The following is an 18,794-nucleotide window of genomic DNA, read 5'->3' as shown; positions in this document are numbered from 1 at the left end:
GTACTACAAAGGGTTTTCTAAAAGAAGACTGTCAGGAGAACCATAAAACTTAAAGATTAAAAGGGCCTTAAATATTCCTTCTCTTCTCTTCTACCCCTTTAAATGGAGAGGAGTAAACTTCCTTTATCTTAACTCCCAGCAGAATTACCCTTTTCCCTTTCCTTTCAAAAAGAAAAAAAAATATATATATATATATATATGAAGTGCTTTGCAAGAGCAGTATATTCATTCTGACTCAAATTTCCCAGCAGCTTCCTCAACATTTGTTAAGTGACTCCACTCCTTCTTGAAAAGTCCTCTATTGTCTGCTAATGCCAGATCTTTAGTTTGGAATTTTCAGTTCTCCACCTGAAGCAATATTTTAGTGATGACTGTGCATTCCTTCTAGAAACTCACTTATCTTGATTTCTTCTATTTACTCTCTGGTTTTCTAATTACTCCAACATGGGTGGTTTTCCTCTACTTCACACAATTCAGTCAGTCCCCAAGGAATGTTAGTTTATTCACTCATTCATTCACTCATTCATTCATTCATTCAGAGTGAACAAAACAAAGTCCCTGCCCTCAAGGAGTGCTCAGTCTACCAGTAACAATTTCTCCATCTATAAAATGCCTAGGGAATCTGTGTCTTCCTTTCCATTGTAAGTGTCACTGCCTAAACTTAGGGTCTCAAAATTTCTTTGTGTAGCCTGGTGTTCCTCAACCTATGGGCTGCAACTCATACAGGTCATGAAATAAATTTAGTGGATCACATTAAAGACAAACAAATAAGAAGAAATAGAATAGAAAAATCAGAGTGCTTTCCACATAATTAAGAACTGTTTTATGAAAATGTTGTTTCAGTTACACTAATATATAATAATAAATATGTAATATTATATATCGTATACAGTCATAATATGAATATATAACATTCCTTTATACATATAAATGAATATGTTACTCTTTGCTGGTTCTAAACCCCTGCCTGGCAGTGTCTTCATCTCTGCCTCTTCATAGTCTCCCCAGCCCTGGTGGTCCAGGACACAAACATCTCCACAAAGGCCCCCATCTTCTTCCTTGTACTCCAACATGGGACTCGATACCTTTTCTAGGCATATGTCACACTCTGCCTTGTACAGCAGGCATAGATCGTGAGCCTCCTGGTAGAAGAAAAGACGTTTTAAGTCTCTTAATGGTCCCCTCAGATGTCTGTCCAGTGAATCCTATCCTAGCATGTACTAGAGAAGAGAAAAATCTCCATATACTGCTTTGTGTGCTCTTCTTAGAGAAAAGTCTGTGAGTAAAGTCTCTGGAGAAAATAAATGTAGTAAGCTTTGACAGCTGATTTTCCCATCACACTTAGCAAAGGTTGTCAGACGAGAAAACATTTTGACAAGAGAAAGGAGCAAACACACCCCCTCCTCACCACTGATTGTCACACACAACACACACCTGTAATCGGTTTACATCAGCACTCTCTGGAGAACCCAGAGCACTCTTTCCGCATTTTAATCAGGCAGTTTTGAAAATAAATTTTTAAATCACAACATCAAAAGTTTAGTATGTTGATCTAATAGATTTTTTAAGGTAAACTGAAGGACTTCACATCTCTTAGAAACAGCCCTTGGCACTCAGCTCTCAGTTCCTGACACCACCACAAACACCACAAACAGATCAGGCATTCTTTATATTCCTGAAGTTTCTTCAGGGTTGAGTGGAATCTTACCTGTGTTCAGACCAAAAAACAAACCAATTATCTTAAATTTGATCTACAAATAAACCACTTTCCTCCACCTTCACTTTTTTTTTTAACTATTGGACAAACAAATAATACATTTGCAATGTAAAACTCACTGGAACATGTGGGCAAATTTTATGGATATCTAACCAATTTTTTTCCCTTTACTAAGCTATATCAAATTTGCATTCCTCTAAAAGACCCTAGTGTAATAACACACATATTACTTTCAAGAATGTCACATATTTTAGTTTTGAACTTTTTGAAGAATATAATCATTTTGTTAGTATTATATGAAGTAGAAAATAACAGACCTGAGTCCAGAAAAACCTAATTTTTACTCCAGACTCGGTTACTTACCATGATTTACTTCCCTTATCTACAAAAGGGAGCTACTGCCTATCTCACAGAGACGTTTATGGGGTTCCAGTACACTCTGGTGCCTAGCACCAAAGAGACGTTTGCTATTATCATCACATGACCTTAGTCAAGTTATTTAAACTTTGAGCCTCAGTTTCTTTAGTCATAAAGTAATAAATAAGACTTTCACTTATCTTTACACTATCCACTATTATGAATTACATAAAATAACTAGCAGATGATAAGAATTCATATTGTGCTTCTCAAATTCCAGTCTTAATTTATAGATTAAAAATATTGTTTTTCTGGGGCGGGGGGCATAGCTCAGTGGTAGAGTGCATGCCTAGGATGCACAAGGTCTTGGGTTCAATCCTCAGTACCTTTATTAAAACACACACACACACACACACACACACACTGTTTTTCTTTAACAGAATTAGTCTACAATTTAGACTTCTTTTATGATCACTGCAGTTCACATGCCTAAATGGTGCTCTAAGGTATTGCTGGTATCTGTAAATTCAAGATCATCACATAGTATGTCAGTCAGCATCTCCTTCCAAGTATGTGTTCTCTCACCAAAGATGGCTCAAAATCACTCCAGCAACCCAATTCTTCTGCTTCTGCTTCTGCATTACCAACTCCTGAAGAAACACATTTGTCTCCTCTGCTGAAAGTTCAATATATAATTCTACTCTCTTTTCCTGTTATTCCAATTATTCCCTAATACTCAGTACAAACTACACCAGAAATTAAATCCAATCTGGGACCCTGGAAGAAACACCAGACTGTGAGATCACCCGAGGCCTGGTTCTTGCCTTTCCTCTAATAGCTGTACTTGATCTTAGAGAAACCACTTAACAACATTACAATCTTAGTTCCTATTTGTGTGGCAGTTTATAGTTTTCAAGTACTGTATCATTTGATCTTCAAGAAAAACTTCATGAGGTACACAAAGCAGGTATTATTTCCATTTTAAGCCAAAGAAGCTGAAGATTTAAAAAGTTAAATGATTTGAAAAACTGTCTCATTTCCCTTGCTGAGCACTTACTACACACTTAAAACTGCTCTAGGTATCGTGGCACATAAAAGAAGTACAGACAGCCCTGGGGAACGAGCTTTCAATGCCACACAGCACCACATGCAGCCACAGATCCTCAGGACCCCCTTTCTTCTCCCTTTCCCTAGGCTTTGGAGAAGCCAATGCTGCCTGGGGGTCATTCTGTCTCTCATCTTGCATCAATGGTCAGAGGGCAGACTGACACCTTGTTCCCAGAAGGCCATTCCATTTGACCCAGAAATCACAACTGCTTAATACTATTTTAAGAAAAGAAAGAAGCAAGTAAGCATTGTTTATAACAATAAAGAGGAAACAAAAATCGTCCAATACCAGAGAAGAGGTTTAATAAAAATATTCAACAAAATACTACACACATATTAAAAACCACATTAATTCATATTCATAGGCATAGAAACAACTCTATGATACATTTTTCAATGAAAAGAACAATTGTATGATTACATTATCATAAAAACAGATGTTTAGATGTACACATATAGCAAATTTCAATTTTGGAATGAGATTATAACTAATCTTTTTCTCTCTACTTACCTGGATTTTATAAATTTTACAGTAAGCATTATCTGTTAATGAAGAAATCACAAACCTTTTTATAAAAAAGTCACCAAAAGTTCAAGTTATTTCCCACTCTAACATGAATATAACAAGAAATATGAGAAGTGCATACCAGGAGTTCATCCATGCTAGTTTGACATTTCTCGAGGTTTATCCGTTTGATTGCCACTTTCTCCTTTTTAGGGATACAATATGCTGCTTGGACCACAGCTGTTGCTCCACTCCCTAAAGATAGACATATAGATGAGTAGATAAATAGATGGGTAGATAAAAACAAGACATTTCTAATTCTTACAAAATTTAAACAAGAGAAAAATTCTTAACTTATTTCTACATGCAACAACAGATGCAGAGAAACACTCAAAAAATTAAGAAGCAAATACCTCGACCATCTCATAGAATTGCCAATAAATACCAGCACACACACATACACAAATTAAAACTGACAGCATTCTAGAAATTCTAGAATATGATAGCAGAGGCTCACATTTCCGTGCTTTTCTCCAAATACAATGAAATACCCCAGAAATAACTGAACAATCATAAAATGACTCTGAAAGATAGAAAGAAGGTTGTCTGGCTAGGAACCTCAGGATGTGAGGAGACCCCCCTGTGAGCTCACGGGGTCTCTGACCTACATATATCCATGAGTGGGCACCAGAAGAGCCTGCCTCCCAGAACCACCAACAGGGATAGACAGACAGACAGACAGACAGACAGACAAATGAGACAAATCCTTCTTTTGAACCAAAGGACTGTGAAGGGGAAGCTCAGAAGCGACCTAGAAGCTAGATTCCCCAGTTGCTACAGGACACTCCACCCAACCCACCACAGCATCAGCACATCTCCACCCCCGCACCCAGACAGCAGGAAGCCAGATTCACCAAAGGGGCAACTAGGTCCCTGCCCCATACCCGGGGCAATTTTCAGCCAATCTGCCCATGGTGAGGCAAGGGGTGGACCCACACCCACCAGTCAGCCTTCGCTGTGCCAGAAGAATAAAGCAGAAGAGAAGAGTACCACTAGAGCTCTGAAAATTAAGTTATCATAGGAATTACCTAGCTCACAAAAGTAGGCCTAAGCAGCCTACTAAAATAGAAATTTTAAATAGGATCAGGAGTCTCCTAACATTAATATCCTAAATGTCCAGGATGTAATTTTAAAAAGAAAATCACATGTCATACCAAGAACTAGGAAAAACACACTTGCATGAGAAAAAGCAATCACATTGATACAAACACCAAAATGAACCACATGCTGGAATTATCCAACAAGAATTTTAAAGTAGGCATCATAAAAATGTTTCAACAAACAGTTAAGTTTAAATATAGAAAAATTTCAACAAAGAACTAGAGGTTATTTTAAAAAGTGTCATGTGGAAATTATACAACTGAAACATACACTTTCCAAAACACTTGCTGGGGAACCTCAATAGAAAATTAGAAGTGACAGAGAATAAATTCAGTGAACTTGAGGATATGATCAATAGCTTACTCAATCTAAACAACAAAGAGAAAACAGACTGAAAAAAAAAAAGAACAGAGCCTCAGGGAGAAGTGGGATAATAATAAAAGCTCTGAAGCCCACATGGTAGTTAGACTAACACACCCTCACCCCCAAGATGTCCCTGTCCTAATCCTTCAGACCTGTGAGTGTCACCATATACAGCAAAAAGGCTTGGCACATGCTATTAAATTAAAATATAGACGGTGAAAAGATTATCCTGGATTATCTAGTTAGGCCCAATGTAATTATGAGGGTCTTTATAAAAGAGAGGCAGGAGGGTCAGAGTCAGAGAAGATGAGACAATGAAAGCAGTGGTCATAGCAATGGAGCCATGAGCCAAAGAGTAATCACTGATACACGCAACAACATGGATGAACTTTGAAAACATTACACCTCAGGAAGAAATCAATCACAAAAGATCACATATACTGCATGACTCCATAAATATGAAATGTCCAGAATAGGCATATCCACAGACACAGAAAACAGATTAGTGGCTACCAGGGGCCGGGAGAAGAGGAGAACGCAAGGTTACTGCTTAATGGGTAAAGGATTTCTTTCCAGGGTGAGGAGAATGCTCTGGAGTTAGACAATGACAATGGCTGCAAAACACTGTGAATGTACTAAAAATTAACTACTGAATTATACACTTCAAAAATGGTTAATTTTGGGGAAAGGTTAAAAAAGGTCAATTTTATGTTATGTGACATATCTTGATCTTTTTAAAACAGGGAATACTACAAACAACTTTTGCTCACTATTCAACAATTTAGGAAAAATGGATCAGTTAAACAACTAACTACTAAAACTCAGCCAAGATAAAGTAGATAACCAGAATAATCCTACAACTATTAAAGAAATCAAATTTATAATTTAAAAGTTATTGAAAAAATCCCCAGGCCCAGACGGTTTCACTGAAGAATTTTACCAAACATTAAAAAAGAATTAACAGCCATTTTACACAATGTTTTCCAGAAATGAAAGAAGCAGGAACACATCTCAACTCATTTCATGAAGCCAGTATTACCAACACCAAAACCAAACAAAGACATCAAAAAGAAAAAAAAAAAAAGCAAAAGACCTACAAATCAATATTTCTCATGAACTTGCTGCAAAATCCTTAACAAAACAGTTACCAATTGAATCCAGCAAAAGGTAATATACCACAATCAAGTAGTATGTATTTCAGGTATGCAAGGCTGGTACAATATTAATAAGAAAAAAAATCAATGTAATACACTATATGAATAGGCTAAAGAAGAAAAATCATGATTGTATCAACTGAATATAGAAAAACATTTAAAAAAAATCCAACACCATTTATGATTAAAAAAAAAAAACCAAAACACTCTCAGCAACCTAGGATGAGGGGAACTTCCTCAACCTCATAAAGAATATCTACCAAAAACCTATAGCTAACATCATAGTTAATTGTGAAAGACTGCCTTCCACCTAAGACTGGGGAAAAGAAAAGGATGTTCATTCTCATCACTTTTATTCAACATAGTACTGGAAGTCCTAGACAACATAATAAAGCAAGAATAAGAAATAAAAGACATCCAGCTTGGAAAAGAAGAAATAAAACTGTCCCTGTTTGTAGATGTCATGAGTGCCTATAAAGAAAATCTCAAGGAATCTGTAAGAAAAGCTCTAATAAGTTCTAATTAGAACTAATAAGAGAGTTTAGCAAGGTTGCAAGATAAAAGATCAACACACAAAAACCAATTACATTTCTATATACTAACAACAAACAAGTAGAAACCAGAATTTTAAAACATCACTGGGGGTGGGGTTATAGGTCAGTGGTAAAGAGACTGCTTAGCATGTGTGAGCTGCTGGATTTAATTCCCAGTACCTCCATTAGGAAAAAAAATTTTTTAAACACAGTATTATTTACAATTGCTCCCTCCAAATGACATATTTCGGTATAAATGCAATAGAATATGAGCAGGATCTGTATGCTGAGAACTACAAAATACCAAAGAAATAAAACAAAAAAGACCTAAATAATGAAGAGACTCACCATGTTCATGGATTAGAAAACTCAACGTAGTAAAGACGTCTTTACTCCTCAGATTGACTACATATAGGTTTAATGCAATTCCAATCAAAATCCTGGCAAAGTATTTTATAAACACAGACAAGCTTACTCTAAAGATTATATAAAATGAAAGATGGTAATCAACACAATAGTTAAGAAGAAAAAGTTGAAGGATTCATGCTATCCAATTGAAAGGCTTATTATATAATTACAGTAATCAAGACAGTGTGATATTGGCAGAGGGACAGACAGAGAGACTCACATATACACACACATAACAGAATAGAAAAACCCAAAAATAGATGGTCACAAAAACGTGCCCCAGTGATTTCTGACAAAGCAATTCAGTGGAAATGGTATAACTTACCAGAATGGCTAGAAAGAAAAAAAAAAAAGTGATAACACCAAATGCTGGTAAGGATGTGGTAAAACTGGATCACTCACACACTGCAGGTGGGAATATAAATTATGGTACAGCCTCTCTGGAAAACAGTTTGGCCATTTCTTTTAAAACTAAAAATGGACTTGTGCAACTCAGCATTTGTATGCCTGGGTATTTATCTGAGTAAAGCAAAAACATATGTTCACACAGAACCTTGTATATGAATATTCACAGCAGCTTTATTCATAATAGCTAAAAACTGGAAAACTATCCAAATATCCTTTAACAAGTGAATGGTTAAACAAACTGTAGTACATCCACACAGAGGAATACTACACAGCAATAAAAAAGAACTATTGATATGCACAATTACTTGGTATTATATGGAGGGAAAAAAGCCAATCTCAAAAAGCTACATATTTTATGACTCCATTTATATAACACTCTTGAAATAACAAAAATCACAGAGACAGAGAACAGATTGGTGTTGTCAGGATTAGGGATGTGGGTAGAGGGGTTAGGATGACTATAAAGGGGTGGCCTCAGAGGCTCTGTGGTGGAATACAGTTCTGTATCTCAAATTCAGGGACAGTTACACAAAGGTATACATGTAATAAAACTGCACAGAACTATACACACATGTACACAAAGAATACAGTACAGAGAGAGAGAGAGAGAAACTCTGAGTAAATTCCGTGGATTGCTTACCAAAAAAAAAAAAAAAAGCCTAGGCCTCAATTCATCTGTTACCATTAATAAAATAATCTTCAAACACCATCTGCACAACATCACTCCTCAGATCACTAAACCACAGCAACTACTTGATACTGTACTTCTTGATAACTCAACACTTTTAACTTATTTTCCACACCCCAGATGCAATTTAGTTAATCTCATCTCCGTGCCTCTGTGCAAGCCATTCGCCCTGCTTTCTTCATATACATCCATACCTCCTACTTCTTTCAAAGTCCAACTCGAAACTCACCTAACTTCAAGAGGCTCCATGGAAAACACACTTAGATTCAAACTTAAGCTCCACTATCATTGGCAGGGTTAAGTCTTCATTTCCTGACTACGTGCTTAGAAATAGCAATGCTCAATAAATATAGTTACTGTTTATTGACTTACCTATTATATTACTGTTAGGTGTTTAAATTGTTTAAAAAAAATAGCTGTGTCTCCTCAAGTATTTAGCATAGGGTAGGTTTATTCTGCTTCTAAAGGACTTGATTCTTTACCAAAACATACAAAGATAAATTATTCCCACCAACTCCCTATCTCTACCCATAACACTAAAATTGTAGTTTTTTTCAGTGTTTTAATCATTGGTTCTCCTATACAAATACTCAGCCTTGGATCTAAATGAATTGGAAACACTGAAAAAGAAAAAGAAAAAACATGCAATCATTAAATTCTTTCCCTCTTCCTCTCCATTCTCTCATCTTCTTCCCAAATAAAAAGTGATTTCACCAAAATGTTGACAAGAGGGCATGGGGGAAGAAAAAGAAAAAATATGTATTGCACAGTAACTGTATTAAGAAAAAGCAACTCTGAGCAGAATGCTTCATGTAAAATGCAACATGCTTTCAATATTTGGGGAGAAATACTACTTAGACAACTCTCACTGAGTGCATTCACTTTAAGAATGAGATATTTACTTTAATAAGATTCTACATCAGCCTGTAAAAGAGCCAAGTAGATCATCTAAGAGAATTATATGGTAGTTTAACATTAAGGACTTTAAAACTTAAATTTCTAAGAGGAAAAAAACCAAAGACTGAAAAAGCATTCTATAAAAGGATATATATGTGTTCAAAGTTTTCTGACAGGATACACAGAAATAGTTAAGAGTGTTTAACAGAAAGCGGAAAGGAGCATCTTAGCAGAAGTGAAAATAAAAAGTACATAGTATTCTGTCCTTTGATGCTAATGTAGAAAAGTATGATTAGGTAGGAAGTCCATTTCCCCCAATTTATAATTCACTTTATTATTTATATTACCAGAAGAAATCACTTCAATTATGTCTGTCATCTTAAAATGAAATATTCATGTCTTCTAGAAAATGTCTGGATTTCTACCAAAGAAAAAAGTACTTCAACAAAAGAAGCTTGATAATTTTGCGATCATTTTCAAATTCCAAAACAAGTAAACATATACTAACATCTGAACTTGGCAAAGAGCAAAGGCTATTTTAAAGATGAATTAAGAGTTGCCATTGTTTAAATGGTCTAACATTAGTGAAATATCTAAGAGTCAGGCTTAGTTAGACATCATAGTAATTTAAATATACTCTTTTGAATTATTTATTTCAATGTTAAACTTTCATTCTTTATTACTTATTGTTACTACATTCACGCAAATATTTAAGAATAAAGATCAACATACAATGAGCTATGTATAACATTTTCCAATAGAAAGTTTTCAGTTTTAAAAATCTCTTCCCCAAACCACAGCAAGATAACACTTACCCACTAGGATGGCTATAATCAAAAAGAGAAACAACAACCAGTCTGGTAAGGATGTGGAGAAATTAGAAGTGTACTACATTGCTGGTGAGATTATAAAATGATGTAGCTACTTTGGAAAAGAATTTGGCACTTCCTTAAAATGTTAAACACAGAGTTACCATATGACCTAGCATTTCCACTCCAGAGAACAGAAAACATGTACACAGAAATACCTGCACACAGGTGTTCATCACAGTATTATTCATAAAAGCCAAATAATGGAAACAAGCCAAATGTCCAAACTGATGAATGAACTAAGAAAATATGGTATATCCACACAATGGAATATCACTTGGAAGTCAAAAGGAACAAAGCACTGATACAAGCTACAACATAAATAAGCCTTGAAAACATGCTAAGTAAATATGTCAGATACAAAAGGCCACATACAGTGTAATTTCATTTATATGAAATATCCAGAATAGGTGAATCCATAGAGGCAGAAGGTAGATCAGTGGTTGCCAAGAACTAGAGAAGGAGAGGAATGGGGAGGGCTGCAATAGAGCAGCTCTTTCTGGAGCTATGAAAATGTTCTAGAACTAGACAGTGGTGATGGCTGCACAACTCTGAATATACTGAATTGTATACTTTAAAAGGGCAAATTTTATGGTTTGTGAATTATATCTCAATAAATCTGTTATTTAAAAAATCCAAGTGTGCCACCACATTTCCAACATTAATATGCTACAAACATTAAAAAAATGAAGACAATCTACATACACAACTACATAATTCACAGAGTATGTGTTTGTTGTATTTAAATTCATTCGAAAATCCCTGGTTAAAGCCATATATACACAACCACAGCACTGACATGGATAAAGCCCAATTGTAATTACAACAAACTAAGGAAAATCTCTGCACAAAGCTTATGTAATGCAAAATTCAAAATAAAATCCAATATTCAAGAACACATCATCAATGACTTTCTCTCTCTCTCCCCCCTCCCCCCATATAACCCAAAATCAGGCTGCAGTTAAATACAGAGGAATATCTGATTTTAAGTTTACTTGTTATTAATTTCTAATTAAAGACAGAATTAACTTTCCCAATAATAAAACACTAAATCATAACTGTTTATATACTAAAGTACCTTTCTTTCACTGAAAGATTCACTAACAATCTTCCCCAGGATATTAAATTCTGCTGTGATTTAACAAGTGGCAAAAGACAGGCTGCTAATGTTATCCACACCTGATGATGAAAAGAGACTTGCAGGCTCCAATTCTCCTATGCCAGCAATCGCTTTCACTGATATTCCCAAAACAAATGCCAAAATATCGCTTAGCAATCAAAAATATTTTAAGGTACTAACATACTCACAACTTTCAATGCCACTAATTCAGAATAGCCAGTGATGCTCTAGCTTTCATGAGAAAAAATTTACTTCAGAGAAATAGCAAGTAGTAACATAAATATGATAGGGGAAAATATTTAAAAATTTTACTTACAATTATTTTAACTATTCATCAACTTTTTTGCAGTAATTTAAAAACACAGGATTAGAGATACAGGTGCTCAAAATATTTCATCTCTTTTTTAAAGCAGATTCCTTCATGAGGAATTTTTCAAACTAAAAGTCAATTTACTGAGTTTTAATCATCATTTTTCTTAGAGCAAAAAGAATCAAATTAGAAAACACAGAAAACGGTTACAAAAGGGGAAAGGATGGAGGAGGGATAAATGAGGAGCTTGAGATCAACAGATACATATTACTATATATAAAACAGATAAACAACAAGGACCTACTGTATAGCACAAGAAACTATATTCAATTTCTTGTAATAATATATAATGGAAAAGAATCTGAAAAGAAAAATGTATATATATTTATAGGTATAACTGAATTGCTTTGCTGTGCACCTGAAACTAACAGTGTAAATCAACCACACTTCAATAAAAAAATTTAAAAGAAGAAAACATCAGTATGTACTACACATAGTAAAAGTACATTAGCCTGTAAAACTTTCACTTCAGTGTAAATACACATGCAAATGTGTAAAAGGTGCCAGTTAGGAAGGGTTTAGTCAAAGTGTGAAAGCTACTGCTCTAATGCCCTCTACTAAGCACTGGCCTAATATGAAGAATAATAAAAAGGAAAATGTAAAACAATTTCCAATACAGCGCCCTAATTCAGATGCTCACTATTTTACACGTCGTGCATCCTGCACGCACCGTTCCCCACGTCGCCACTCTCCCACTCTTCCTCTCCTCTCCTGGCTGGTTTTTTAACTGCTGCATTAGTGTACACTACAAACCAGGATGGATTAATGTGGAAAAATAAGAATGGGCTTTCTCCTGAAATCCTTCAAACCGGGTAATCTCATCTCTTGAGACAGAAAGGGAGCTCCTCACACGGATGAGGGGGACTAAATAAAAAATTTCAGAGTCTCTCGCCATTTTACTAGAGCCAGAAATTTAAAAGAGTAGGCAGAAAAATGGATTTTATTCATGCCTGTGAAGAAAAAATAAATCAAATGAACAAAATCAATTGAAGATATTTTCCTCCCAAATTTTGACCAGCTATCACCATAACAGATATATAAAATAAAGATTTTGTTTTTAAGTATTTTTGAGTAAGGTTTTACATTCACTAAAGAGCTGGCCCAGACTGTTCATTCTGAAAGATGACTAAGGCACTGTCACCTGAACCATGGAAAATACAGGAATTTACAATTTTGTAACACTTTTTCTAAATTAGCCCTCTTGTCAGAGTCATATTGAAAATTAAAGCTCCTAGAACTGGTGAAACAGAACAGTCATTACCACAGAAATCATGCTATTTCTCCATACAAAGATGAAAATTAAAACACACTGCCATACACTGAGTAATTATTCTAGCAGCCAATGGTTTTGCAATGAATCACCTCTCTCTCCGGTTCACCCTGGTGACCCCTAGCTCAACGGATAGTAACCCTATCCTTCCGGATGCTTCAGCCAAAGATCTTAGATGCGTCTCACATCTAACCCAACGGCATATCTCTAACTTCAGTATGTTATATCCAGCATTTGAGTGCTTCTCATCACCTCGACTACTAGCTCTCTCCCCTGGATAATCCCTCCTTCCACCCTCGCACCCGCACAGAAGTATTCTCCACATAGCAGCCCAGGTTATTCTTTTAAAACATAAGTCAGATCATATTAATTCTCTGCTCAAAACCCTGCCGTGATTTGCAATTTTACTCCAAGCAAAAGCCAAGTACCACAATGACTTGCCAGGCTTCGCACCGTCTGATGGCCAGGACCACATGTCCCTACCACCTTGCTCCCCTAATCTCCGCGAGCAGTCTACCTCTTCACCCTCCACCTCACTCTGCTCCAGCCTCGCCTCCTTATTCCTCAGCCACGCCAGCATGCTCCTCCTTCAGGGCCTCTGTTCCTGCTGCTCTCTCTGCTTGGAACAAAGTTCCCGCCGACAACCACAACATTCACTTCTCCACCTCCTCAGGTCTTTCCTCAATGTCACCTTCTCAGTGAGGCTTTCCCTGACATTTTTAAAACTCACCTCTTTTGCTAGGAGTTCCCAACCCCTTTCCCTACTTTACTTCTGCACTTCATCACCACCAGATTATAAACTCCACAAAAGCAGGGATTTCTGTCTGCTTCATTGCTCATCTCTAGCATTGAGAACTGTGTCCGACACAGAGAAGTTCAGTAAATATTTGTTGAATAGATTAGTCAATCAAGTAGTGGCATATACTTTCTAGAAAAAAAATCTCCTCGCTGGGGACAGAGCAAACACAAAAACAGCCCCATCCTTCACAGGCATGACCTTATTATCACCATCGCAAGCGCTCACATTTATTGAGCATTTACTCTGTGTGCCAAGTACTGTGCTGAGCACTCTCTTTACCTGCATTTCTTTTTTTTCATCTAATCCTCACAATAATCCCAAGAGTTAGGTATTAATTGATCTTACAAAGCAATGTAAGCAAAACTAAGACTTAGGTCACAAATTAGTAAGCAGCAGAGTGGGGCCTAGAAACCAGAACTGCATGAAGTTTCAACACCATGCTCTTAATTGGTAGGCAACTACCTCTTTAGATTAAAGCTAACATTTATTAACTCATTACAATGTGTCAGGTTAAATTATTTACTTGCAATGTCTTATTTAACTATTTTAATTAAAAAAAAAACCCGAGGCCAACATTTTTAGTTGCCTATCCAACATACAATTTTCCCTTCTTCTATAATGGACAACTTTGACCTATTTTGTTTGAAGTAACAATGTGCCCAAATAAAAAGCTCCATTTCATTTGCAAATGGCCAAATGACACAGTTCTGCCAATAAAATAGAAATGGAAGTCACTGAGCAAGGCTTCTAGGAAAGAAAGCCCTTTGAAAGGGAGCCAACTGAGTTATCATGTGACTTTGTCCTTTTACCATATTATTCTGACCTGGAAGACAAGCACAAGGCTAGGGGTGGAGGCAGGTGGGTATATAGCTCAGTGCTAGAGTGCATGCTTAGTATTCATGAGGTCCTGGGTTCAATCCCCAGTACCTCTGTGAAAAAAATAAAAATACAATTAAAAATAAACAAGGCTAAAGGTGGAACAACCATCTTGCAACTACGGGAATGCAAGTCATGCGCTAAGTGGAATGGAGTGAAAAACTAGGAGTCTGGGTGCCTGCTGGCACCTAGGCTGCCACTCCAGTTTTCCTGTTATATAAAGGGGGCAAAAAAGTATTTCATTAAGCCACTATTATTTGTTTCCCATTACACGCAGCCAAATGCAAACCCTATTTGATGTAACCCTATGAGGTTGTTGGCCCAATGTTGGCCTCACTGAAAATGTCACCCTAGCTAAATCTGCCAATCAGGGGAAGAAAACACACCACCCATTAAGCATCACTCTATTTACAGAGCATGCTGTCTTTCACATTTACGGAGGGGCTAGAGAGGGGATCCTGGAATCCGTATTTGGAAACCAATACTTTAAACATCAGAATGGGTGGCTAGTGAACAATTAATGAAGATAATAAAGGAGAGGGAAAGTAGAGAATAAAGTTAGTGGACTGCCTTCACCAAAGTGTCAAAGCTAGGTGAATCACACCTTACTAAAACAAGATTTGAAAGAACACTTTTCTAAAATAGGCCCAGGTAAACAGGAAATATTTACTATGACTTTTCAAGATGCACGAAAACAAAAGCTCCACGGCACAGCCCTTGACAGACTGGATTCCCACTTTGCCATCACACTGTACTGTGGGCAACACCATGGATGGCAGGGCCATACACAGCTATACTGCCATGTCCAACATAAACCCTTAAATCCGTCTAAACCTGAATGAGATCTGGAAGTAAAGGGGAAAAAAAGATGCAATGATGGTCCAGTAAACATTACAAAGATTCTAAATATTGCAAGATTACAAGTGTTACAAGATTCCAAATTATACAGTATTCACACTTTACAGCAATACCAAAAATTAGGAAGTGTAACGACAAGGAAAGGGAGAGAAAAAAGGAAGTCAGAGATGACAACCATTGTATGGAATATTGAATATGAGCTAAAAGCTTTCCACAAACAATTACACTTGGTCCACAAAACAGTCCTCATGACATAGGTACCATTTTCCCCATTTTACAGACAAAAGGCTGACACTAAAACCATTTGTACAAATTGACTAAGATCAGACAGGCAGTAAGAGGTAAAACCAAGATCTGAATCCAGATCAGTCTAGCCCCAAAGTCCATACTCTTAGAGTTGCTTCAATGCACATCAAATACAGTATAACACCTGGTCTGAAATTCTAATACAATAACAGGGATAAGGAAGGAGCTTAAAAACACTGAAAAGATGAATGATTAACAGTGAGAATAACACTATATCTTCTACAAGTAATCATACTTTAAAAACTTCAAACCTTTGCCAAAGCATGCTTAAGATGATACAATTCTTCGAAAGGAAATGCTGTGAATTCCCAATTTATATGCTTTTATTATGTTCTGGGAAGGGAATTTTCTTTTTTCTATAGGATTTTGGCAGAAAAAGAACAAAACAGAATGCAAGAAATTAACCCCACAAATATAATTCCAAGTAGCACATATGCAAAAAAATTAGTTCAAATAAATGTATATGCTTTGAGAAAGCAGACACCATTATACACATTTCCTTAAAACACAATCCTTTGAAAATAGAAAATTCAAACGATCTCCCAAACCATTTTCCCCCTACATTTTAACCATTTGTTTCTTAAAAAATTGAGTGTCACCTGAAGAAATCACAAAGATTCATTTTGAAAACTACTTACAGCTTGTTACAAAATATTGTAGTCCAATCAATTTGGTATGGAAGCAAAGTAAGAATAAGAATACATTGCTTTATTGAGCCTTGCTACTTGTACTAGTTGTAGTTCAAGGAAAAACATTTTTTTCTTCCCTGTTGGGAAGACGGGATGAGAGAGAGTGTGAAGAGTTGAGTTAGTATGTTAGGAACTTTCAGAAACTCAACTGATGAGAGGGAGCACATTTTAGAAAATGAAAAACAGGATACATGAAAGAGAACAAATCCTACTACACTCAAAAGAGTTATCTACAAAATATCTGCTGCTGTCAGATTTTTTCATTGTGAGGATATTTCCTTTAATCTGTTAGATTACAATCATCATCTTCCAGTTAGTTCCAAAAATCAATCAAATGCAGATGCGGGAAACAAGGATCCTAGATTAGGACACCAGTGCTGGCTGTGCCTGTAATTAGCTCTGACTTTAGACAAGTCATTTCACCTTTCCATATCTCCATGTCTTCATCTATAAAACAAGATGGTCCATCTTACTTCACGCCCTACAGAAAAATTAACTTAAAATGTATCAGAAGCTTAAATCTAAGAGCTAAAACTCTAACACCTAGAAGAAAACAGAGGAAAAAGAATCGTTGTAATGGTGGGTTCGTAAAGATTTCTTAGATACAAGAGCAAAAGCACATTTGACAAAAAAGAAAAAAGTGATAAATTAATCTCGATCAAAACTCAAAACTTTTATGCTTTATAAGACACCATTAAGAAATGAAAAGACTGGGAGAAAATATCTGAAATTATGTATCAGGTAGAGGACTCATACCCAGAATGAATACACACCCACACACACACCTCTATAATGCAATAAGAAAACAACCCAATGGGCAACCCAAAGAGGGAAAAGACATGAATAGACATTTCACCAAAGAAGAGATATGAAAAGTTAACAAACAAGCTCATGAAAAGAAGCTCATCTTCATTAGCCATTAGGGAAATGCAAAACAAAACCACAATCAGATACCACTTCACATCCACTAAGATGGCTATAACCAAAAAGACAAAGAACAAATGAAGGCAAAAATGTAGAGAAATAGGAACCCTCCTACATCTCTGATAGGAATGTAAAATGGTATAGTCACTTTGAAAACTGTATCCATTTCTTAAAAAGTTAAACACAGATTTACCCCGTAATTCCACTCAAGAAAAATGAAACATGTTCACATGAAGATATGATGTAAATGCTCATAGCAACATTATTCCAAACAGGCAAAAAGCAGAAGCAACCCAATATCCATCAAGTGGTGCCCAATAAAAAGGAACAATGTACTAATACAGTCTGTAACATGGATGAATCTCAAAAAACATTATGCCAAGTAAAAGAAACCAAACACAAAAGATCACATATTATATGATCATATTTGTATTAAATGTCCAGAAAAGACAAATCTATAGAGACAGAAAGTAGATTTGTGGTTGCCTGGCAGGGGTGGGAACAGGGAGTGACTGCAAATGGACATGAGGCATCTTTTTTGGAATGATGGAAATGTTCTAAAATTGGACTGTGGTGATGACTGAACAACTCTGTAAATTTACTAAAAACTATAGACCTGTACACTTAAAACAGGTGGATTTTATGGCTTTTTTTAATGAAAAAATACTATGCTAAGTGAATGAAGCCAAACATTAAAGACTATATAGCATATGATCCCACTTATGTGAAATGTCCAGAAAAGGCAAATGTGTGGAAACATACGTAGACTTGCAGTTGCCAGGGACTAAGAACAGGGATTAACTGTAAACAGGAACAAGGGATCTCACTGAAGGGATGAAAACATTCTAAAACTGGGTTATGCTGATTGGTGTACAATACAATAAATTTACTAAAAATCATTGAATTTTGTATTTCAAAATGGGTGAACTTTATACTTAAAAATGGGTGAAATTATACCTCAGAGTAAAGTTGTTTTTAAAAATAAGGTGGTTAAATTACATTGGGGTCCTTAACTTTTTATCCCTGGTTTACCCTAAGAATGAGATGAAGACTAACCCTACCCCAGAGGGCTGAGACTCCCTTTTGCTCACTCACAAACTCAGCTGAGGACACCAAATTGACCAGTTTCTAAAGCTCTAGAGCCCTGTGCCATCTCAACAGCAAGGGCATTAAGAATGACCACAACCCTCCTCTTCACAAGAGAAAGATGAACACCTTACCAGAAAGGAAAGCAAAATTCCTCTTCTAAAACAATGATAAGGATCCCCATTTCTTACTTTATGGATATTATTTTGGAATCTCTTATCTAATCTCTTTCTTCAGTATGAAACTCTGAGGGATTCAGAAGCAATCAATCAAGAAAGAGACCCAGCTAGTTGTCTTTAGAACCAACCAGTACATGTCAAAGACCCAGC

General features: G+C 36.1%; 1 protein-coding gene across 1 annotated transcript in view; it reads right to left on the bottom strand.

The window, feature by feature from the left end:
- OXSR1 (oxidative stress responsive kinase 1) overlaps positions 1 to 18,794 on the bottom strand; it is a 70,398-nt gene that overhangs the window by 49,745 nt on the left and 1,859 nt on the right. The window contains exon 2 of the mRNA XM_006200651.2: positions 3,829 to 3,941. Within this exon, the coding sequence (XP_006200713.1) occupies positions 3,829 to 3,941 (113 nt within the window). The remainder of the gene's footprint in view (positions 1 to 3,828; positions 3,942 to 18,794) is intronic.

This window comes from Vicugna pacos, chromosome 17 (assembly GCF_048564905.1).
Source record: "Vicugna pacos chromosome 17, VicPac4, whole genome shotgun sequence".
NCBI lineage: Eukaryota > Metazoa > Chordata > Mammalia > Artiodactyla > Camelidae > Vicugna > Vicugna pacos.
The sequence above is the reverse complement of the archived record's forward strand: the minus strand, read 5'-3'. Positions and strand labels throughout refer to the sequence as shown.